At 39.7% G+C, this 25,459-nt stretch overlaps 1 protein-coding gene across 8 annotated transcripts in view; it reads left to right on the top strand.

Annotated features, from left to right (window-relative positions):
- Nucleotides 1-25,459, top strand: part of LOC135206953 (histone-lysine N-methyltransferase 2C-like) — a 307,132-nt gene that overhangs the window by 262,888 nt on the left and 18,785 nt on the right. For all 8 annotated transcript variants that reach the window (XM_064238492.1, XM_064238498.1, XM_064238497.1 and 5 more), the window contains 2 exons: nucleotides 5,113-11,666; nucleotides 21,148-21,752. In XM_064238492.1, coding sequence (XP_064094562.1) covers nucleotides 5,113-11,666; nucleotides 21,148-21,752 — 7,159 coding nt within the window. The remainder of the gene's footprint in view (nucleotides 1-5,112; nucleotides 11,667-21,147; nucleotides 21,753-25,459) is intronic.

The raw sequence follows: 25,459 nt of genomic DNA, 5'->3' as shown, positions 1-25,459 counted from the left end.
CTGAGAAACCTTAATTCAGAGGCGTATTTACGGATCCAGGAAGACATTCTGGCTATCTTTAAGGTGAGGGCACACGAGATTAGGACGGTTGCCACCTCATATCCATTCAGGCATATTATGACCCTTTCAGCAATCCTTCAGTCAACTTACTGGAAGTGTAATTCCATTTTTGTGACTCATGATTTGAAAGAAATATAGACAATTTTTAAAAATTGCAGTACCTTGGACACGTTGTTGGTAGCTGGCATGGTATTGGGGGAAGAAGCGTAGGAAGCATTCCTTCCTATCCTTAACCTCTTCGCCTTGAAATTAGAGGATCAAGTTTTTTGTGGAGGTCAAGCTGAGGGCCGATTACTATATACCAGAAGTGCCCACAAGCCTTTTAATGGTGTGGTTATGGTTTTAATTATATTACAGTGTAGGTGACCACCAACACTGTAACAGACACTGCATGCATTGTCTGGTCTTTTTTATTTATTTATTTTATTTTTGTATTTATTTTTTGGGGTGGGGGTTACTGCACCCAGGGCAAGAGCAGCTACTCTTATACTCTGTGGGGAATCGGAATACTTCTTAACTCCAAAGCTCCCACTTGCAAGTAAGAGACTACTCACGGCTATTCCAGTAAGTCACTTTAAGTCAAGATGAGCACCGACCAGAAAGGCAGTAATCACTTGCAGTAGCTGTCTTACCAGGTAAGGAAACAGCAAACATTTTACCAATGGTAACAGATTTTATATTTCAAATTCATCTTGATATCTAACTGATTTTGGAACCTCCTCCCCCTCTCTTGGACATAAAGCATAAAAGAAGTTATTTTCTCTGGCAGAGTAGTCACCTACACTAAAGCAATAGAAGTGCTACCATAATTTTCAAATTTAAGCTGTCGTGCAAGTGGAAAAGTATAGCTATGTAATTACTTGGTATATAAAACTTAAATTTATTTTGAAAATACCATTTTTCCTCTGTCACTTGTGGTGCACTGCTGTTAGTGCTTACAATGAATAGACTTTTAAAAATATGTGAAAGGTTTGTACTAGACCACTTCCACTTCCTTCCCATGTAAAAAAAAGGGGAAAATGTTCTTTGTTACCAAGTACTTTGATACTTTCCAGGTATAGCCAATTAGAGAAAGATATGTTTATGATCCTATGTTTACTAGCTATTAAAAAGAAAAAACCTCAAACTGTTGGCTCACCCACACATCTTCTGCCATACGTTATTGAACTGTTGACATATTTGTATCAGCCAATTTAAAGTTATAAACAAAATGACGTAGGATAGTGTGTGAAAGTTTATTTCTCTCTCTCTCTCTCTCTCTCTCTCTCTCTCTCTCTCTCTCTCTCTCTCTCTCTCTCTCTCTCTCTCTCTCTCTCTCTCTCTCTCCTTTTGTTGAGTGATCATAAATCAGTCAATCACTTTCTTTCTCACATTGTGTTTTGTTGTGCATAATTATTTTCTTACAAGTTACAGTACAGTAATATCTTGTCATTAAACGTGAAAAATATAAATGTTAAGGCTTTATATAAGTACAGTAGGGTGTTCCTTAGTGCAGTATCAGTTTCTCTCTCTTTTTTTTATATTCACAAAATGGGAGAAATAAGCTAACTCAAGTCATGAGTGACTCAGGACTACCCGATAGTCTTGTTTTTCTTGTTAAGTCAGTGACTGCTACAATGCACCTTGCACTTAGTACTCCCTTAGTGAAAGTTTAGGATTTTATCCCAGTAATAGGAACATTACAAATTACTTTTAAAATGTGGTATATTTTGATTTTTAGACAATCACAAAATTTTCATTTACATGAGAACAAACTGCTAAACTTTTCTCAAAGATAAGCTTTTGTTTGGTCGTCTCTTTGATGTCAGCGTAGAACCTCTATTTAGTTGTCTGTTTAATGCCACAATAGAACTTATATTTGGTTGCCTGTGTAATGTCACCATAGAACTTCTATTTAGTTGTCTGTTTTATGTCACCCAATTCAAGACAGTTATTGCCAAAGTCTCGACTGCATATGTCAAACAAACAGAAGTGGATTTCTTCTGTTTCCAACTCTATGTACGTACTTCAATATTTGGTTATCCAGCTTGTTTACCATTGATATAACATCCAAATTGAAATGGGAAATGTTGTATGATGCAGATATAATTTTAGATTAGTATGATGAAAAATTGAAACGCTGGTAATACTAGTACAGTTTCTTTGAACATATAAGTATTTTTAAAAAAGCTGAAAAATCCATTCCATAGTGTTCAATGAATGCTATTAAATAATGTGCTGGGTAGCCATGAAATCGCTCAGTACCAGTTAGGGAATGTTTTATATGCTGTAGTAGACTACGAAATGGGCTTTGTAGGTTATTTTTATAGTGATAAAGCTTCCTGAATCCATGAGTTATAAGGTTTGTTAACCCTTAAACGCCGAAGCGGTAAAAATAAAAAACTCCCCCGAATGCCGGAGCCGGTTTTGAGTGAGCGCGGAAGCGGAAAAATAATTTTTTTAAAAAATCACAGCGCTTAGTTTTGAAGATTAAGAGTTCATTTTTGGCTCCTTTTTTTGTCATTGCCTGAAGTTTAGTATGCAATCATCAGAAATGAAAAATAATATCATTATCATATGTAAATAATGCGATATATGGTAGCGAAAAAAAAAATTCATACATAATTGTATTAAAATCACGCTGTGCAAAAAACGGTAAAAGGTAACGAGTTTCTTTTTTTTTTTCGTTGTATTGTACACTAAATTGCAATCATTTTGATATATAATACATTGTAAAACAATAAAAGCAACACCGGAAAAATATTATCACAAAATTATGTACGAATTTGTAACGCTCGGACATAAAAAAATGTTTTTTTCAAAAATTCACCTTAAATCTAAATATTGTTCTAGAGACTTCCAGTTTGTTTCAAAATGAATACAAATGATTGAATATTACGATACTGTAAGAGTTTTAGCTTACAATTGCGTTTTTCGACCATTTCGGTAGAGTCAAAGTTGACTGAACGTGGTTTTTTTTTATTTATCGTGATTTATATGCAAATATTTCGAAAATGAGAAAAGCTACAACCTTCAAATATTTTTCCTTTTATTTTACATGAAATTGCGCACATTTTCATATATAAAACTCTATGAAATGCCTAATATGAAACGGAGCAAATTTTCCGAGAATTCAATGTATGCAATTCGGAGATTTATGGCGGAGAATCCGCGCGCGGAGGGAAGGAAAGTTTTTTCATAAATTCACCATAAATCGAAATATTGTGCTAGAGACTTCCAATTTGTTGCAAAATGAAGGTAAATGATTGAATATTACTAAAATATAAGAGTTTTAGCTTACAATTGCGTTTTTCAACCATTTCGGTAGAGTCAAAGTTGACCGAACGTGGTTTTTTTCTATTTATCGTGATTTATATGCAAATATTTCAAAAATGAGAAAAGCTTCATTATTTTTTTTGTATTCTACATGAAATTGCGCACATTTTCATATATAAAACTTTATGTAACGGCTAATTTAAAATGGTGCAAACATTACCACAATCGCACGTATGATTTTTTCGGAAGAGTTACAGCGCGGACGTAAGGAAAATGTTATTTTTTTCATAAATTCACCATAAATCGAAATATTGTGCTAGAGACTTCCAATTTGTTACAAAGTGAAGGTAAATGATTGAATATTACTAAAATATAAGAGTTTTAGCTTACAATTGCGTTTTTCGACCATTTCGGTAGTCAAAATTGACCGAAGGTTGAAAATTTGTCACATCATTTTTTATATGAAAATATTTCAAAACTGATAAAAGCTACAACCATGGGTTGTTTTTAGTTGTATTGTGCATGAAATTGCGCACATTTCCATATATAAAACTTTATGTAACGGCTAATTTTAAAATGGTGCAAACATTACCACAATCGCATGTATGATTTTTATCGGAAGAGTTACCGCGCGGACGTAAGGAAAAAGTTTTTTTCATAAATTCACCATAAATCGAAATATTGTGCTAGAGACTTCCAATTTGTTGCAAAATTAAGGTAAATAGTTGAATATTACTACAATATAAGCGTTTTAGCTTACAATTGCGTTTTTCGACCGTTTCGGTAGAGTCAAAGTTGACCGAAGGTTGAAATTTTGGCACTTATCGTTATTTATATGGAAATATTTCAAAACTGATAAAAGTTACAATCATGAGTATTTTTTTTTTGTATTCTAAATGAAATTGCCCACATTTTCATATATAATACTTCATGTAACGGATAATTTAAAACGGTGCAAAAATTATGTCAAAGTGACGAAATAATTTTTGAGATGTGTCACTGATACTTTTTAGTGCGATAAGAAAGAAATTCGCGCTTGCGCGCCTGCGTAACGATTGTAAACAAAACAACGCCTTGATCCGTGAACTCCCAGCATCCCCCAAGGCGCGTGATTCAAAAGTTTTTGGATGGTAGGCCTATAAGTATTTTTCCGTGAATTTTTAAAAAAAATTTTTAGCCGACGTATGGTATGTCCATTCGGAAATCGGGGGAGATTTTGACTCGACGTTTAATACGTCCATTCGGCGTTTAAGGGTTAATTGTAATTGGTGCTGGATAAAGAAAATATTTTAATGAATTTTTACTCAAATTTCAGAAATAGTTATGTATTCTTTATGTTTAAAATTGATCAACAGTTAAGAGAATTAAATGTGGAATCTCCTTAATGCATCACAGACTTTATTTCCCCCTCGAGATCCTTCTGGGTTTCAATAAAGGAGAAGTTTATATTAATAAAGGTTTATAATATAGGAAATACTTGTACAAGCAGATAAGAAATGATGTGCATAACAGAAGTTAATTTTTATAAGTTTTGATATCATATAAGTTTAACAGATTAAGAAGGTGATAACTGAATTATCATATTCACCATAGACATTCTCTTGTCAAACAGGCTTTTTTTTTATTTGTGACATTGGCTTTTTACTGTTATTTTGCAGGTTTACCTTGAATTATGTTTATATGATAAGTTCTGAATTAGTTCTGAATTTTGAGAAGTAGATATTGGCATGTTTACTATACAGCTGTGTGATGTTACCATGCTATGTACCTCTAATGTGCGTATGCTTTTCTTTACAGCATTGTTGCAAGCTGTGACGTCTAGAGCAACAGTGTCACCTTCCCCCACTTCCATAAGGACTATTCCTCCACCACCTTTACCACCAGATAATCCACATACAGAAGCAGAAAGACAACAACAGATACAGTATGAACAGTGGTTAACTCAGCAACATAACTGTATTGGAAGTCAACAGAGATATTATGAAGCTGAAATTACAAAGCTTAGAAAGCAACGAAAGAGCTTGAATAGCCGGCAGCGAACTCTGAAGAAAAATGGCCAGGAATTGAATGAAACTGATGCTGCTGAACTCTCTAGAATTCAGCGAGAAGCTAGTACAATACAGCGTCAGTTAGAGCAGTGCCGAAAGTCAGCCCGTCAGCATGCTATGATTATGCAGGAGTACAACACAAAGAAGAGGCCTCGTCAACCCCACATGCTCAGTGGTCAGGGTGGTGTTATTAGTGGATCTCAAGGAGCAATGATGAGTGGTGCATCACCTTTGGGCCCTACTGGTTCTTCCCCTATGCATTCAACACCACAAAGTCCTCTGATGTCCCCCTCACCTTCTTCACAACCAGGCATGGGCCTTAGTCCCATGGTGCCTTCTCCAGCACACACCCCTGTAGCATCTCCGGCTGCAGTTGTACCACAACATTCTCCGCATGGGATAGTAGTCCCAGGCCCCCACCAATCTCCAGGGGAATCTCCTTTTAGTCCTCAAACAAGAATGCCTTCACCTGGTGGGGGATACCCTGATCAGGGTCCTCGTGCCTGCTATCCGGGAACTCCACAGGGTATACCTCATCACATGATTGGTTCTCAGATGAGGGTGAGAATGCCTGTACATAGTCCTGGTACACAAACAGTATCACCTGGTCCTATATCTCCACATATGATGAATGTCAGACCTGCATATTCTCAACCTGGTGTTATGATACCACAAGGACAAGGCCCTCCAATGATGATGAGACATCAATATTCTCAAGGGGTAATGCCCTTGAGGAGGCCCTCTGGCTCAGGACCAGTCCCTAGTCCAGGATCTGTAGGCCCAATACCAAGTCCAAGTGGTCCTGTGCCAAGTCCTTTGGGAAGTGGTATGGCTATGAAACCGAGCCCTGTTCACAGTGGATTGAAGAGCCCTGTGCCTCTTGCAAGTCCCAGTTCAGCAGGTCCTGTTCCAAGTCCCATGTCTGGTGGAATGCCTATGAAACCAAGTCCTGTTCATAGTGGATTAAGAAGTCCAGCACCTCTTGCTAGCCCTCAAATGCGCCCACACAGTGTAGAAAATCCCAGTACCCCCCTCACACCACGAAGTGGCGCAGAGATTGGGGCAGCTCCACATACACCACATAGTGATGTAGGTGGTGCTAGTAGTAGTGGCAGCCAAGTTAATAGCCCTCATCCTTCAATACCTACTCCAACAAGTGATGCTGTACCATCTCCAGTACCATCATCTACACCTACTCCTTCAGCGGCTGGAACTTTAGGATTGAGGACAGGGGGAGGAGGAGGCAATGCCAACAATCCTAATAATCCTGTGCCTCTTCCTCCTCATTTTGGAAGATTTGGTTTTTTTAAATTAGGTCTGCGAGGAGGATCACTGGTTAGAAGTCGATGGGGTCACTTCAAGCTAGGTTTAAAGGGAGGTGCACCTCTTGGTGAGATAGAAAACAATGGTTTGCAACCAGTTAGTAACAACACAGTTGCTAATGTAGTAACTACAGTAGCAAGTTCTGTCACCAGTACGACAGCATTTTCACTGGCAAATAGAACACCAAGTGCGTCGGCATCTCCAGTGAAAAGTGATACTGAAGGTGATGAGGGTCAAGAGGGATTAGCACATGTTTTAAGTGAAAGTGTCAAAGGACCTGTTGTCAGAATGCCTATGCTTGGAGGGGGACCAAGAGTCAGTCAATCAGCTTATGCATCTGCAGGCTCAACATCAACATCAATGACACCACAGCTGTCTGCTAATGCAAATAAAGTATTAGTTCCTGAGCCTCTAAAATCAGAAATACCACCCTCAAGTCGGCACCAAGCAGTAATTGGTATTCCTGGAGGAGGAGCCATCTCTCAAGGTAGCATGCTGTATCCAACTCATGGAGTTACTGTTGCTCCAGGGATAAGGTCTGCTGTTTCAACTGTAAATTATCCATCATCTGTTACTGGACATGGAAATGTGCCATATTCTAGTTCAGGAGCAGTGAGTTTTTCAGTTGGAACCACCCATGATGGTACAATTAGTAGCTCTCTCATTCCACCTTCTGTAATGTCTGTTACTTCAACCAGCTCTGTTGTAAGCCAGCATACAGATGCTAACATATTACCAGTTAGCCAGTCAGTCAGTGATGTATCAACTTATAGCACCATGGTCAGTATTAATGACCATATTAGTGGTTTAACTAATTATGCAAACACTAGTTTACCCATGACCATGGTTTCTTCTGCAACTACCCACACAACACCTGCTCTAGGACGCCCCTTAGTGAGTGTTCCAGTTCAACAAATTGGCCTTCAGCAGCAAAGTGGATTGCAAATATCAGGAGCACCAGTTATAACAGCCACCCAACCTGTGCGAACCTTACCATCAATAGGCCATATTCCTCCAGTGGCACGGCATTTTAGAACTCAGCTAATGAGAGCTCCAGTGTCACCTCACGGACTTACTCAGGAAAATACTCATCAACTTGTTAGTCAGCATCAAGTTATTCAACAACCAGTTTCACAGCCCTTGGGAGTACAGTCAAGTGATGTCTTGCAGACTGTTGGACAGCAGGCTGTTATCCAGACAACAAGTGGATCTTCTTTACAAGGTGGAATTCCACAAACAGTGCGCATGGTGGCGCAGCCAATGATGGTTCAGCAAACACTGGTTAGGGGAGGTAGTGTGATGGTCCGTCCTGGAGTGGGAAGTCAAGTTGCTGTCCAGGGGAGTGTTCGAATGATGATGATACATGGAGGACCAGTGCGAACCCCTTCCCCTCCTGTTAATCGTCCTGCTATGATGCCCCCTCCTGCTGCTAAATCTCCTGCTGGACATTCAGCAAGTCCAATTCCACGTGTATCTCCAGCACAGTCTCCTCTGTCAAATCATCCATCTCCTCATTCACCTCAAGTAAAAGGCCAGTCTCCTATGATGGGATCACCAACGCCCAGCCCTCATAATTCTTTGCCAACTCCCCCAGGTATGTTAAAGAAAGAGCTAGATGATGATCGCCCTAGATCATGTGGCACTCCTCAGCTAACAACTTGTGGTTCAACCACTCCTCAAACATTATTCGCACATAATTTACCACCAGTAACATCTCAGACGCAACTATCTACACAAATTCCAGGTATGAGCAATGCAAACATCACAACACATAACACAGCAGTGGTAAGTGGACCCTTAAAATCAGAAAATCAAGAAGGGCTAAGTAAGGAGTCATCTAATGCTTTACTTAAACAACTCTTAGAAAATACTGGATGTGCTAGTCCAATGCAACCACCTCCACAAGGGCAAGGGCAGTTTCTTGTGTTTAGATCTGCACAAGGTACTCTACCTATGCCTTCTTCTCATTTATCCCAAGTAGCTACACAGTTGCCTAACCCCACCCCAATCATGGTACCACGGTCTGTGGTTACAACTTTGCAAGGAGGACCTCAGACTGCTGTTCTAAATACAACAACTGCAACAGTGATACAACAGGGGATACAACAAGGTAATGATGGTCAGCAACAACAGCAACCTAGTGTCATAACACCAGCCACACCACAACAGTTGGGTCCAGCACCTCAGATAATGCATCGGTCAGTGGTTGTCTCATCTGGTCTTCATCCTGGTCAGCCGGTACCTGGAGGTCATACCGTTGTATTAAGTCAACAGCAACAACTTCCTTCTCATTCAGGTATTGCACGGTCTGGTATTCCATATACCAGCCAACATGACCTTGCAAGTCCTCACAACACGGTTTCACACCAATCTAGTCAGCTCATAAGTGTAAGACAAGTTACAGCACATCATCCAAGTCATCCAGTTATCAATCCCTCAGCCCATCATCCTTCCCAGGGGCAACCTGCTCATCCAGCAGTTAATGTAACTCATTCCAATCATCCAGTTGCTCATCATACCAGTACACATGTTGTTGTTCATCCTGGCCTTAGGGCTACCCATCCAGCTCAGCAACATCAGATACCTAGTTCCCATCCTCCAGGACCACAAGTTATTCAGGCCTCAAGACCTGTTCCTCCCTCAGCTACAAATTCTGTGCCTACACCTGCGAGTGTGGCTGATCGTATTAATAACAATCCAGCTCTAAAAACTGAGATGCGGGTAATGATTCCTGAAACTGTAGTTGGAACAGGAGCTAGTACAGGAGAACATACTCCAGAGATGACCACACCAAATGAAGGATCTGATTCCTTGGATCCAGAAGAACTTAAAAAGGCCAAAAAACGAGCTCAGCAAGCAAGAAGGAAAAGTCAAAGCAAGGACACTAAAGTTCAACCTGCCAAACGTGCCAGACAGGGCTCTCGTGTAGAGGAGGATTATGACACCTATATTGATGGTGTCATGCAACAATTAAGAAATATGCCCCCTCTTACAATAATGGAACCTGAAGTACCAAGAAATTTTAATTTGTGTCCAATATTTGGAAGTGGTGACCTCATCAAGTTGGGAAGAAGAGATTATAATCATAGACAAGGTGTCCTAGAAGGAACGGAGGGACATGCAACTGTGAAAAACATAACAGATTATTATAATACACAGCCATTCGGTGATAAATTACCAATTGTCACCCCAGCTAAAACTGGTCCCACACAGAGAGGATTTTATATTCATGAATTCACTCCTCCAAAGATAGGCCTACCATTAGATGAGTATCAGGAGCCAGAAGCTGTCACAACCACTACTACAGGTCGTCCAACAGCAGCTCCTACTCCAACGAGAGATAGTGATTCTCCAGATACTGTATTGAGTTCCTCTTCACCAGAATGCATTTTACCAGAATCTCCTATTCCATTTAAAGGTCTCAGATTGGTTGATATGGATGACGATCATGATGATCACAGGGATCGTTCTCTCTCTCCAGCAATACCCCTTCTTATTCCTGTTCCCATACGACCTGGACAGCTACCTTTCTTCCCTTCAGAAGGGAAGGATAGCAAAGACATTCCAGAGTTGGACAAAGAAAATATTGGTAGTCTAGCTAGCATTACTATGAAGAGTCGAATAGGACAGTCTCCGGCTTTACCACTAAAAGATAAAGGCAATGTTACTGTAACTCTAACTTTGTCATCCCAAGCTGGAGATGACGTATCAGGAGTTTTAAGATCATTAGCAAATCTTTTAAACATACCACCTCCCACTTCTTATCAAATGACAGATCAGTTTGAAGCTCCCAACTTGCCTAGATTGTATCATCATAAACATCATAAAGATGGCAAAGAACAAATTGTAGACATTCAGAGTATTTTGAATGGTCAAGCTCGTTTCTGTAGACATTGCGATGTTATTATAGAGAGGGATATTTTGTCTAAAAAGGTAGCTGATCTTCCATTCTTATGTAAGGAAGATTATGGAAGTATTGAAGAAGTGACATTTTGTTCTCAACATTGTTACATCCAGTTTGCAGTTTCACATCGTGTAGTGGTTGAAGAGAAAATCAAACCAGAAGGAGGAATGAGATTTAACAAAGCTAGGGATTCCCATGGTGATATTACTAAAGATAGCATAAGTAAATTGTGTGATGCTGGTATACCTGACTGGCCAAAGGAAGAAGGGCTAGATGAAGTTCTCAAAGTTCCACAGTTAGAAGATTCTTTGCATAGTCGACCTAATAAACATAAATTGGAGGATGATCAAGAGCAGTTCCCAAGACAAGCAGATGGTAAACGTTTCCGTGGCCACAAATATAAATATTGGACTCCAAATGCTTTAATTTTGCCAGAGAACTATGAGAAACCCACTCCTAAGGAAATGACTGATCTGTTGTTTCGCATGTGTATCACTTACAGAAAGCCCAGACTTCGTGACGATTCTCGTCAGTGTACTTTGTGTAAGTTATATGGAGATTATGTTGCAGATGGTCCTTCCCGGTTACTTAACTATGATGTTGATAAGTGGGTTCACCTTAATTGTGCTCTTTGGCTTGAAGAAGTATACGAAACTATGAATGGTGCACTTATGAATGTTGATTCCTCAATGAAAAAAATTCTTAATCAATATTGTGAACATTGTGAGCAACCTGGATCGTCAGTGAAGTGTTTTAAGGTAAGATGTAGTAAAACTTATCACTTGAATTGTGCTGTGAAGGAAGGATGTACATTTTATAAAAATAAAACAGTATTTTGTCAAGAGCACATAAACAAAGGTGAAAAAGACAATGAACTTTCAACACTTGCTGTGTTTAGAAGAGTGTTTATTGATCGTGAAGACAACCGGCAAGTGGCCTCAGTTATGCATAATGCTGACTCAAGTTATATTCTAAGAATTGGATCGCTGACTCTTCTATCTATTGGCCAACTTCTACCAAACCAACTTCAAGCATTCCACACACCATATTGCATCTATCCTGTTGGTTATCAAGTAGTAAGTTAGTTTTTTTAATGTCTGTGTGTTCTGACTGTATGAGTATTTCATTGTATGTATGATATATTCAGGTACTCGTAGTTTTTGTACATGCAACTTCCCCGGCAGATATATACTTAGCTTATGTCTCTGACGTCCGACAGAAATTCGAATTTCGCGGCACACGCTGCAGGTAGGTCAGGTGATCTACCCCCCTGCCGCTGGGTGGCAGGAATAGGAACCATTCCCGTTCTGGAACCAGATTTTCTCTGTCGCGGTAGTGTCAACATATGTTGTTGCTACCTCCTGACTTGATTTTCGTTTTTCATCGCCATCGATCTTCTGGGCTGGCAGGGAAGTACTGGGTCTTTGGTTCGGCATACGCTTTTATTAACTTTTTAATGAATTTGGCTTCGAAAATTTTGAAGAATATATGACGTGTAACTACCGAAATTTTCGGTAGACACTCACATAGTTTGCAAGAAAGGGAAATATTAATATTTATTCATTAATACGTGTAATAAGTGTTAGAATTGATTGAGGAAATATACTGACTTCCTACTTTAGGGAGTCAGTAAAGCATGTAACTAGATACGTTTCTTTTAAAAGTTTTTTGGATACTCGTACTAACGAGCAATTAGAGCATTAACAGTACTAGTAGTGTTGCATCCTCATCACCTTCTTACTTCGCAGAAACTTCAAATTCATAATTGCAATTTGAAGACAAGGATTGTGGCTCAAAATGCGAGCTATTAAAAGGTAAGAAGTGATTACTAGTGTTCCCCATTGCAGTGGAGGGTGCGTCTGATCGGCTCTGTCTCGCTCTCAGGCCTAGACCTCTTTCAAGCTCCCAAGCCCAGGGGAGAAGGAATGTCGAAAGCCGTAAGGAGGTTTCAGAGAATCCCCACCGGTCAGGCGTCCCCTCGGCAGGTTCTGTAGAGCGTCCCAGACTGCCAAGGATAGCCATTGAAAAGGCATCCTTAAAAAAGTGCGTCTCTTCATCTTACATCCGAAAAGACGAAGAATGTATATGTTTGGAGTTTGGATGATCTAGCGCGTTCTCTGAAAAAGAACTAAGAGAACACTGAGCAAGAGCCAGCTAGGAAGCCGCGTTCCAGCAAGCTAGCGTGAGCCATGTTCAACAGCCAGCAGCGAGCCACGTTCCAGAAAAACAGACTAGCGCGAGTCCGCGTTCTAGCAACTGAGCGCGAGCCACGTTCTAGAAAATTTTTCTTGGCGCAAGGCGCCTTCAAAGAGACGAAGCGCCAGCCTGGCGCAAATTGCGCCAGAAAAACAGATGGCTAGAGCAAGGAGCATTATAGTACAGTGGCAATCAGAACGATCCTTCCATTGAACGTTTCCGGGCAAGAGGCTCTTTCTAAAAGGGGTCTAGTAGGCGCTCGGCAACTATCAGGGGCGCATGGGACCTTCCACGCAAGCGGAACGTTCCAGGAGCGAGTCTCCTTTCTAGCATGCGGAACATTCCAGGCGCGCGGAACTATCCGGCGCGCGGAACTATCCAGGCGCTAGGCGCAAGGAGCCAGGCGCCAGAATATTCCAAATCTTCTTATGAGAGAGAGGTCAGTCGAGAGGCTCCTCTTTGAGTTTTAACTTGAGCAACTTTCCCCTGGCAAAGGTGCAAGATGTCGCACAGGCGGCCGTCGCTTTTGTCAGAAGGATTCTGATACTAAAAGAAGCCATTTTTTCATTATTCAGAAGACTCCTGTGTTTGGCAGTTCCTCTCAATGCGGACTCTCTCCTTCATTCATGCTCTTCCCTCGTTATGGAGAGGCAAGAGCTTTGGGAGTTTTTCTTATAAGAATCTCATCGACGTTTGGGTATGATGGCGGATAGGAAATATCTACTTCCTTCCGTAAACCCTACAGATGAACAGGAATTCTCTCTCTTCCGCGATTTATGAGGAAATCACGAAGATTTAAAGAGTTCCTGGATTAACTTCCTTCCTTAAGGAGATATATACAGGCGGTCCCCGGGTTACGACGGGTCCGGCTTACGACGTTCCGAGGTTACGACGCTTTTTCTTAAATATTCATTGAAAAATCCGCCCTGGGTTACGACGCTTGTTCCGAGGTTACGACGCTGACGCTTCCGACGCTCCGAGTTTACGACGCTTTTAAAAAACACATACTATGATAAGAATCCTTTATAGTTTAGCACAGTTTCTCTCTCTCTCTCTGTGTTTTCTGATGAAAATAATCACTAATTAGTGTATTTTGATGTTTATTTTCATGACTAAATACATTTCATAAAATATAAAATTAATCAGACTGCGATCATGAAGCCAACAAATACATATGTATTTTTTAGAATTATTCTTCTGTTTTAATATTACATTACAATGTTTCATTATAGCTGTCAGTAACTCGGTATCTCCATAAAAATAATAATTCTCTCTCTCTCTCTCTCTCTCTCTCTCTCTCTCTCTCTCTCTCTCTACTACAAAGATGTATGTTTTTTTGTATGATAAATAAATGATTTACTATTTTCAAATATTAATATTAATTTATACAGCAATAATATCAATTCATTAAAGAAAATACCATAGTGAATTAGTAAGATTTTAGTTTATATTTAAAAAATTATGGAAGAATGAAAGAAATCCCAGTCTTCTCTGTAACCTTTTCCTCAGATGCAGGTACTAAAACTGTCAGATATATCAAGTTCTGTGACAGCCCGAGGGGGAAGAGTTGGGGGAAGAGTTGGGGGAAGAGCTGCAGTGTTGCAATGACGTGGTCCTGAAATTTTTCCCCTCTCTCTCTCTCTCTCTCTCTCTCTCTCTCTCTCTCTCTCTCTCTCTCTCATTTACTGAGACTCGAGATTTTTTATGTACTTGTACTATTTGTTTTTAATACTTTCAAATAATAATAATAATAATAATAATAATAATAATAATAATAACTGTAATTACAAAATTCATATGTGATAGTATTTTAAAGAAATACAATACGTACTAATCTATCCATGTCACTTTTAATAATTTAAAGGTTAAAACTCCTCTCTCTCTCTCTCTCTCTTTCTCTCTCGTCTCTCTCTCTCTCTCTCTTTTGCCACACAAGATAATAATGTGTCATTGTGGTAACTCAATCCCTCTCTTTCGCTGGAAGCGTTATAAGTATTTTTTGAGAGAACAGAGAGAGATAAACACTCTCTCTCTCTCTTTCTTTTACCGAGATGAAAGAATTTTTATGGTACTAGTATGTAAAATGTTTATTGATAATTTCAGTTATTTAATATAATAATAATAATAATAATAATAATAATAATAATAATAATAATAAACTTTAATTACAAAATTCATAATGGTCGTATTTTAAAGAGATGAAAATGACCTTTCCATTTCACTTGTAAGGATAATTCCTCTTTCTTAATGAGATGAGAGAATTTTTATGGTAGATGCATGTATTATTTTTTCAAATAACTAATATAATAATAATAATAATAATAATAATAATAATAATAATAATAATAATAATAAGTTTAGAAAGTAGTAATAATACGATAACTAATTTCAAAAGAAAATTCTTCCCTTTGTCTTTTTCTGTATCAATTTCCCTAACTCAACTCGAGTGACACTCTGAGCTTAATGCCATACAATGGGCAACGAATTTAATGGTTTTATGTAATTCTCTCTCTCTCTCTCTCTCTCTCTTACTGAGATGAGATCATTTTCATGGACATGTATGTAATAAGTTTATCATTAATATTTTCCAATAATAATACTTATTAACTGTAAGTACAAAATTCATATCTGAGTATTTTAAATACAATAATCATTCCATTTCTTTCTTTTAAATACTGTGAGGACAACTCTCTCTCTCTCTCTCTCTCTCTCTCTCTCTCTCTCTCTCTCTCTCTCTCTCTCTCCACAAGATACTTGTCATACATTTAGTGTTTCTATTTCTTCCTTTTATCTCTCTCGCTCTCAGCAAAAGAATTGATAGACAGACAAACATAATTGCACAGTCCTCTCTTTCTCTCTTCTCTGGAGAAATATATGTATTTATGGGAGGGGGAAAAAGTTGCCTATAAAGAACTCATTTCAATCTATTGGAAACCTGTAAGGAGTTTATTTTCTCTCTCTCTCTCTCTCTTGTATTTTAATGAAAATATACAGTAATTTGTGAATACACAGTGTTGCACATGAAAAAAGTAAATTAGTGATAATTTTAGAGATACGGCCCTAAGAAAAAAAAATTGCAAATTAGTAGTGAAATTTTCCCTGTGGACATGTTTTCAAGAACGTCGTTCCGGCTTACGACGATTTTCGGGTTACGACGCGTCTTAAGAACGGAACCCCCGTCGTAACCCGGGGACCGCCTGTATATTCTTTCTATCGTTCTATTAACGAAAAGAACGAAGACAGTAAAAATTTTTCCTTTCTCTATCTGCCTCGGCAGGGAAAGAAGGTAGTAGAGTATCTGCTGTATGAGAATACGATACGGCAAATCATAAGCACATACCGTAGTTACTTCTATGCTGAGCAACTCAATTACCAGTATCCTTCTAGGAATTTCCTAGGAAGGACTACGCTTAAAGGGATTGTTAAGACAACACCTACTTAGCTTCTAGGTTTATCGAAGTCTTGTTTCGCTTAAATATGCATTAATAAGAACTTCCTGAAGTTCGATAATAATTTTATAAGATTCCTTTATTTAATGGAGTAGCTGGCAACTCTGGAAGAGTAAGGCCAGACGGCTAACGGAGACTGCTATCGCGCCTTAGAGACCAACGCAGTAACATGTAGGTGTCGGTCATGAGTGGTTGGTTTCATGTCTCTCTCCTGCGGGATGGAATAACTAACTGTGTCTCTCCCCTACAATCGCGGTTTTAGCCTCGGATTGAGGGGATAGTTAAGCAAACATAAATAAAATATTGTCTGCCTTTTGCTAAGAAGCTTTCAATAAGAAAGATATTACAACATTTCAATGCTGTTTACCGTAGGTAACATTATTAAAGGATTCTAACGCAGCGGAACTCTATATTATATGATGCTCTCATGCTTACGAAAGCATGGCTTATTAGAGTACATGCTTAGTGAGAAGATGAATGTAGTAGAAGAGAATTCACTCTAAGACTACGGTATGGTCAAGTCTTATGCACATACCGAGGTTAACTACAGAATTCCTAGTATCCTTACAAAGGTTTCCTAGATTAATGCTGTTTACCACAATGTGACAGTATTATAAAGGATTCTAATACGGCAGAGCACGATATAATATAATTCTCTCATCCTTTCGAGAAACGCACACAACCTTTTTAGAATCGGATATCGCTCAAGAGAAGATGGGTGAGTCGGATGGGAAACATTCTCTTAGTGGCAGAAGTTGTTTCCCTGAATGGACTATACTACGTATATAAAAGTTTTTTCCTACTAAGAACGGAATTAACACGTGAAGGATGTCGGGTACCATAAAGGCACAGATGTTCTGGCACATAACCTTAAAAGAACTAGAAGGAAGCGCCAGCCTGGCGCAAAGCGTCAGAAGCGCCAGCCTGGCGCAATGCGCCAGAAGCACCATCCAAGATATTTTCTCGTTTTAGCGAGTTATTAACCTAAGAGTCCAGTAGTGGTTGGTTTGGTGTTTGCTTCTCACCTCGGTGGTCGCGGGTTCGATTCTCGGCCATTCCATTGAGGAGTAAGAGATGTATGTCTAACATTTATTGAAAAGAGTTTTGAGAACCTGCGGAAAGTCTTCTTCATAGATCTCTTCGCAAGGTAGAAGACGAACAGGCTTCCTATAGACTGCTTCCTTTTCCTCGAACCAAGAGAGGTAGCAATATACGACATCTTTAATTTAAAGAAGGGGAATAAACTTTAGTCTTTTTTCCCCTAGTTATAAATTCTTAACAGATATTAAGATAAATGGGCGTCAAAGGAAGAGAGGATGAATGCCTCATTTTGGCCTTAGAGAGGTTGGATTGACAGAAGTCACGTTCTTCTCACAGCATGTTTCGTAAGGCTTTTCCAAGAGTATCTGGATATTCTATCAGAATCTATTATAAATAGACCTGAAAAACCTCTCCACTCTGAATCTGTCCGCGTGCAGACTGACCAGAAGTGGACATGAATGAGAGGATTTTTCAAGGTAAATGACAATACTCATGGCTAAGACATAGAATTGCTGCAGATCGTGCTAGATGGAATGAGGAAACTGTCCTCTTCCGATACCTCTGTGAACCACATAGCGAGGTTCTTTCTTCACTTTCAGAGGGAAGAATCACCTAGGTATATATCTGCTATCAAAGAACGCAGTAAAAGGCTATACTCTGTCTCTACAAGGGAGGGTTTAGAGATAACAGAGGATTAAGATCTTTGGGATCTTATACGATACCGCAATACGACAAGAGTAGGATATCATGTACTTCGAATGGGATCTTTTTGTGGCCCACAGATTCCGTGTTCCGACAAAATGGAACTGCTCCTCATCAAACTTCTTTGAGAAAGTTTATGAAGGAATTCTTTGTTTCTCTTAGCCCTAAACGACCAAGAAGACAAGTGAATTTTTTGTGCATTGGCATCTCGCATCAGATTCAATGGAGACTCGGCAATGGGTTCTTGCCAGCATAGTATGTCTGGCAAAAGAACTAAAACCCTCTATTCCTGACGCAACGCTTTCAGATAGAAGTTTCGTTGCCCAGGCAGGGTACTTACATTTTCATCTACAGAAGAAGAGATGGTTTAAACGTTTGCCTACAGAGTCTTCAGGGTGCGATGAGGGCTCGAAATGCTTCCCAGAAGGTATTCAGAAGGATACAATAAGAGCTAGAAATCAGGGTTCCGCCCAATTTCAGCTCTGAGTCTCCTTCGACTTCCAGACTCCTTCCCTTCCTTCGGGCAAGGATAGGGAAGATTCTGCAACGAGGAAACTCATCAACATGTAAGAAGAGATCTCGTTAGCAAAGGAAGTATTCACGAAGGATCCTCTCGGAGGAAGACTCTTCTCTCTCGTATTGTTAGATATCCTGTCGTCTACTTGGATGTAGCTGACTACAATCACCTCTCCTTGCCAGGGGCCAAAAGCTCAAAGGGGAAGAATTTCTTCCACCCTTCTCCAGTCTCCTTATAGACTATGTGGTTGTTCAGGACTCTCGGACAATGTAGCGCCAGCCAGGCGCCAAATGCCAATACAGGCGAAAAACGCCAGAGGCGGACAGTTCCAAGGAACTCTGTCATGGTCGGATACTGAGAAGGAGCGGGCCTCCAACCTGGCGCATTACCTGGCGCAAATGCGCCAGAGGCGAACAAATCGGACAGATATAAGAGTGTCCGATGTGGACATCGCCAGACAGCCTAGAGACTCTTCCAAGCTCGAAGCTCCAGCAAGTGTGGAGGAGCCAAGCCAGGCGCGAGGCGCCAGCCAGGCTCTAGGAGCCAGCAGGCTCTAGAAGCCAGCAGCGCCATCCAGGTGCCAGGCTCCTTCAAGGCTAGGCTCCAGTCAGGATTGAGGATCCATCCAGGCGCAAGGCTCCTTCCAGTAAAGAGAAACCTAAAGCTCTGTCATGTAAGAGGGCTAGTCCCCATTGATATGATACAGGTAAGGCTCTGCCATGTAAGTGGGTCAGCCCCCATTGGCACGATCCGAGAAGGCTCTGTCGTGTAAGCGGGCTAGCCCCCATTGACATGATCCAGAAGGGTTTGTCAGTCATAGGTCCCTACCTCGCTGAAACTCTTGAGGCATGCAGACTCATAGACAGTAATCATGAAGTCTTCTGCCAGGCTCCAGGCGCAAAGCCGCCAGCCTATCTGTCTAATTAGGTCGGCTTCTATAGCCAGACGCAAGGCGCCAGCCAGACGCAAGGCGCCAGCCAGACGCAAGGCTCCAGCCAGGTGCAAGGCGCTAGCCAGGAGGGAGGAGCCAATCAGGCGCCAGCCAGGCATGAGGCTCCAGCCAGGCACAAGGCTCCAGCCAGGCGCGAGGCGCTATCCAGGCGCGAGGCTCCAGCCAGGCTCTAGGCGCCATTCAGGCGCAAGGCTCCAGCCAGGCGCGAGGCGCTAGACAGGTGCTAGGCGCCTGCCAGGCACGAAGCGCTAGCCAGGCTCCAGGCTTCACCCAGAAGAGATCTATATCAAAGAATGCCCTGGCCTTCTTTGAGACAATGTGATCTCCTAAGCACTTGACAAGTGCATTGATGATTCCTTCAAACAGCTGAGAATTAAAAGCGCATGAAGTGCGAGCTTTTCCGAATTCTTGTTCTTTCCTTAACAATATGTCATAAGGACATATTAGCTGTCACATACGGGAGATGCAACTCTGTGTTGACTTCCCATATCCGAAGGATGTCAAGATAACCTACGAGAGATCCTTCTCTCTTGGTTGATACGTGTCTGCGGATACATTGCTGGGATAGGGAGCCGATACTGATCCTTAACTAGTGAGTTAAATTTTATTTAACGTCGTGTTTTTTCTTTGGGTTGTTTGAAAGGAGTTTGGGGATAACTCTTTTCAACTTAAGCACTAACCCTCGTGTTAGGATCAGGTGATCGGGATCGGGGTTGTGCTCCTTAATTATGCCACTAGGCATAGGCATATTGTCATGTAAGAGGCTCTGTCGAGTAAATGGATAAGACCCCATCGACAGACCCACAAGAACTCTTAGCCATAGGTCACATCCTCGCTGAGGCTCTTGAGGCGAAGCAGATTCCTAGGCATTAGCCATGGAATCTTCCGCCTGAACAAGTAGGAACCAAGGTTTTATTTATTTATTACCTACAACGTATGTTGTTTACCTGTCTATTCAGTAAATAGTTGTCTCTTACCCACCACCAAGGGTGTCAATCAGCTAAGTATATATCTGCCGGGGAAGTTGCATGTACAAAAATGATATTGTTAGAATACAATAAAGTTTTGTACATACGTACCCGGCAGATATATACGATGAATGGCCCACCCAGCCTCCCCTCAGGAGACAGGTGGAAGAGAAAATCTGGTTCTAGAATGGGAATGGTTCCTATTCCTGCCACCCAGCTGCAGGGGGGTAGATCACCTGACCTACCTGCAGCGTGTGCCGCGAAATTCGAATTTCTGTCGGACGTCAGAGACATAAGCTAAGTATATATCTGCCGGGTAAGTATGTACAAAACTTTATTGTATTCTAACAATATCATTTTTCTAAATATGTCTATGGAGTAGCCAGTTTAGGGGTTTGTCAGAGCTCTTCAGTATTATACTATTGTGAAGTTTGTACTGTTTTAAACATTCAGAATTTTATTAGGAGTTTGCAGCCAACTAGTGTTGAATATGCAGTATTACTCTACTGTAAATATGCCTGAATTTAGTTAATTGTTTTTTGGGGAAAGTTTCTTGACTGTCTCATGGTTTAGTAGTAAATGTACATTGTAATTGCTGAGAAATTTTATAATTATTGAAGAATTAGTCTGTCACCACAAGAAATCAGTTTTAAGAAGATGGGTTTAAAGTTCAAAGGTTGTAAATGAGTAGGGAAGGCACATGCTTTGTTAATTTTATCCTTTTTACCTCAGGTACGTTTTTATTGGAGCATGAGGAGACTTCACAAGAGGTGTGCTTATGAATGCTCCATCCACGAAAAGGATGGTCAACCAGAATTTCGTATTCTTGTCAGGGAAGAAGGGTTTGAGGATCACACATTTATAAGCTGTTCTCCAAAGGGAGTTTGGAATAAAGTCTTGGAACCTATCGCTGAAATGCGCCAGAAAGCAGATGTTGTTAGACTTTTCCCACAATATATTAGTGGAGAAGATCTATTTGGCCTTAATGAGCCTGCCATTGTGAGAATCTTGGAGTCATTACCAGGCATTGACACCTTGGCAGATTACAATTTTAAATATGGTCGCAATCCACTATTTGAGCTTCCATTGGCTGTGAATCCCACAGGTTGTGCTCGTTCAGAACCATTCAATAAGTTGCATTTGAAGAGGTATCATGGGATGCGTACAAATGCAGGTTCAGTGCGAACTTCTGGCAACTGTCGAACTGCTGCCAGTATTGCAAGCTTAACCATGACTTATGATCCATTTGTGTCGTACAGCAAACTGCATGTCCATTCAAGGTCATCTCAATATAAGAAAATGAAAAATGAATGGCGAAGCGTAGTTTATTTAGCAAGGTAGGTTTGTGTTAACTTTGCATATTAAGGTAACTTACAGACTTAGCTAAACATCTTTTTCCTTTCATTTTGTGTAAGAGTATTTGTTCATGGTAGACTTTAAAGTGTGAATGCATCTTAGAGGTGGTTTTGTTTTTATTGCAATCAATGATTTTTTTATTATTATTATTATTATTACTATTATTATTATTATCTACTAAGGCGCTGAATAGGCTTCTATCTTCCATTATAGAAATATTTTTAATTAACTCTGAGAGACTCAGATGATGTCTAATGGCTTGAGATTCCAAAGTTATCAAATGCAATGATCAGTAGAAAACTAAAGAAAATAATCCATAAGTATTTTGGCGGGTAATGTTGGAATGATGTCTGGTGGGGGGTTGGGGGTTCAGTTTTATCTCCTAGCCAAGTAGGGGCTTTTAACCCAGCCCAAAATAGAAAACTGCAAGCATTTCTCCCTATTTATTTATATTTTTCTGTATATATGCAATACCTGACATAAATATGTAGTAAAATACATGTATGTGCATTATTGCAAAGAAATTTGTTTAACTTTTGGTGCAAGAAGAATTTATCATTCTTTATGAAATAAAAAAAAATATTAGTCCTAAAGGTATAAAAGTATCTTTTCTCTGGTAAATTCAACTTATTTCTTTTAATTTAAAAGACATGCAGTTATTTACATTATTTGACTTGAAAATGAAAACAAAACCAAACGTGTTAAGAAAAGAGAAAGAGAAAATTATAAGAGAAAACTTTTGGTTTTTAAGCTCAGTAGCAGTAATCCAGAATAAAGTTTTACCACAAAGGTAACACCCTCCCATTAAGTCGCTGATAAAAATGCGGTTTTGCAAATTTTTTGTTTTGAGAAGATTCAAATAAATTACAATAAAACATTGCCATGGTATTAGGTGAATGTGGCTTTTCTTAGCAATGTCCCTGCCTTCATAAGTTATGGTAGAAGAGACTTTTAGCCTTGCTAGGCAACCCTTCTAAGAAGAGGTTTCTGAGTACAAGCCTGGTTCTCCAACCTTGGTCTGTGCCATAGCCATGGTATCATTGTTTTCCATGGTCTTGGGTTTGAGTTCCCTTGCCTGAGGGTATAATTGTGCATTTATCCTATTTTTCATTCACTGTCCTGTTTTTTTAAAAAGTGTGTAGGACATGTTGAAGAGAAAGCAAAAGTTGCTTAGTGGATTATCAGGAAAGTGTCTTTGTCGTTACGTAATCTTTTCCTTTTGAGTGTTTTATTTCTAAATCCATCTTGACTGTCCTCTCCCAGTTGTTGTGGTTGATTTTTTTTTTGCCTTACAAGGTGTGCCAGCCCCACCTTGTTGCCCAGTTGCTTCAAGCACTTTGTTTCAATGACGTATGGTGACACTACACTCTCAACAGAATTCTTGTAAATTATGTAAATTCTGTTGTTGTTGATAGTACTATTGTTGTTTATTGTTCTATTAGTTTTCACAATGTTACTGTTGTAATGAGTTTATTTATTAGTTGTTCATATATGAAACAAACCCTCGGTCATAACATTTGGATAAATAACTTAGCACCGGCTGGAAACCGGTAAAGTTAAAAAAAATTGTGTACGCAAGGGATTATTGGCATTTGTGCTTGGTCACGAGTCATGTGGAGCCACCCACATACCCCTCTTTAACCCGTGACCCTGTTAGTTATTCTTCCAACACAGGTTAGTTGTTAGATGGGTGGTTACAGGTGGGCCTTTTAATGTTAAGACCTCAGGTTTGTTAATTATGAAAAATACAAATTGATTAAAAATTTGCCATTTGTTCATATACCAAACAAACCCTCGCTCTTAACATTAGGATAAACTTACTTTTGGTGGGAGGTAAGTACTATTAACCAACAGGAAGTTTGCCACCTTTGATCAGTTTTCTGAATAACAGTATTCTAAGGAACAACTGACCATTATTTCAGAATCTAAGATATATATGAGTATCATAGTCATACTTATGGGTTTCTATACAATGTCATAGTTCATTGCCTCTGAGGAAGATATGAATATCTGTTCTACTAACAAAGCAATGTATCCACTTATGTGGATGTGGATCTGTGTGCTCCGACGGTAAATAAAAAAAAGGCGAAGATATCTGGGCGTTTATCTGCTCCCTGTGATATCCAGGAAATCCTATCGAAGCATGAGAAGGCTCCATGTTCGTAATATCGCCCAGTAATTCCACATGCAACAGACTCAAGCAAATGGGGCAAACTAAACGGGCTTTAAAAGGATGAAAGCAAGGAACATCCTCTCTTAGAGATGGTAAGAAAATAACTAACAGGGTCACAGGTTAAAGAGGGGTATGTGGGTGGCTCCACATGACTCGTGACCAAGCACAGATGCCAATAATCCCTTGCATACACAATTTTTTAACCTTATTGGTTTCCAGCTGGCACTAAGTTATTTATCCTAATGTTAAGACCTCAGGTTTGTCAGTTAAGAAAAATATAAATTGATTAAAAATTTGTAATGTTTGGATCTGATTTTATGTTGTTAATTTTAATTCTTTTGGAAGACATTAAGCTGAACCCTTGGCCTATTACTCATTACAGTAAGAAAAATTGCAAAATACTTTACTCAGATATTTGGGGCGTAAGGTAAAATTATCTTGATCTCCAGGGTTCTGCCCATAACTACAATTTTTTGTTTGTATCTGAGACTTTTTAAGTAGTAACAAGTCAAAGGTTAAGTTTTTAATTCTGGGGTTTGATGGACCTGACTTTATTTGTTGTCATAATATCCCACATGCACAAGGTATGACTGTATACTTGAAGTCCAGATAACCTATTTATTGTCAGAAAAATTGGGAGTGTAGTTGCCATGAAGTTCTTGACTTTAAAAATTTTCAGTGAGTTCTTGCTGTTTACCATAATCAAAATATTGACGATTCTGTATATGATTATCTCTTAGAAATGATGAGTATAGCTTAGTCACAGGATTCAAAAGGTTAATTCATTATTTGTGGAGACTAATTCAAAGCACAGTGAGTGGCTAAATTAATGTTCTTCACATCAACATGGCCAGTTTGCTCTTGAGTTCTGTGTATAGCTAACAAACCTGAGGTCTTAACAATAGGATATTTTCCAAGTGCCAGATGGTAACTGGTTAAAACAATCAGAGATTGTAAAGCAAGGAATCTGTGAGATCTGGCAACGCTTGCGTGGACGCGGTGAAAGCTGGTCAAAGATCACGCATTCAATCTTGTGAAGCATTAGTCTTTCCCTAACTGCCTTGGGGAGTTGACGCTTACACTTTGTTCTCCTTCCAAGTCGGTTGTTTCTGCCCGTGTTCCAGCTTTTGTGAAATTCAAGGTCTGTGAATATATAGGCACTTATGATCAATGTGCCATTGATATGGACATCTGTCAGTCAGTATATTCCTAATTGCACTATTGGAAAAACAGTCTGGTTGTCCAGCTAATTGGGATTGCATCACTAAAGCATGTCAGGCACTTAAATTTCAGATTTCAGATGTTATATTAGATCCTAATCACAAGAAGTTGAATGAATTCAATACTGATGGGTATTTTAATAAGATATATCCCCAGAAAGATCATCAAGTTTAAGACAAATGACCAGCAATGGTTTGATGATGCGTACATGTAGACGAGCCTACCATGGCAAACAGACCAAATTCAACGCATGGAGATGAAATTGCACCATTTTTTTTTTTTTAAATCTCACCT

This window comes from Macrobrachium nipponense, chromosome 31 (assembly GCF_015104395.2).
Source record: "Macrobrachium nipponense isolate FS-2020 chromosome 31, ASM1510439v2, whole genome shotgun sequence".
In the NCBI taxonomy this organism is placed as follows: Eukaryota; Metazoa; Arthropoda; class Malacostraca; order Decapoda; family Palaemonidae; genus Macrobrachium; species Macrobrachium nipponense.
The sequence above is the reverse complement of the archived record's forward strand: the minus strand, read 5'-3'. Positions and strand labels throughout refer to the sequence as shown.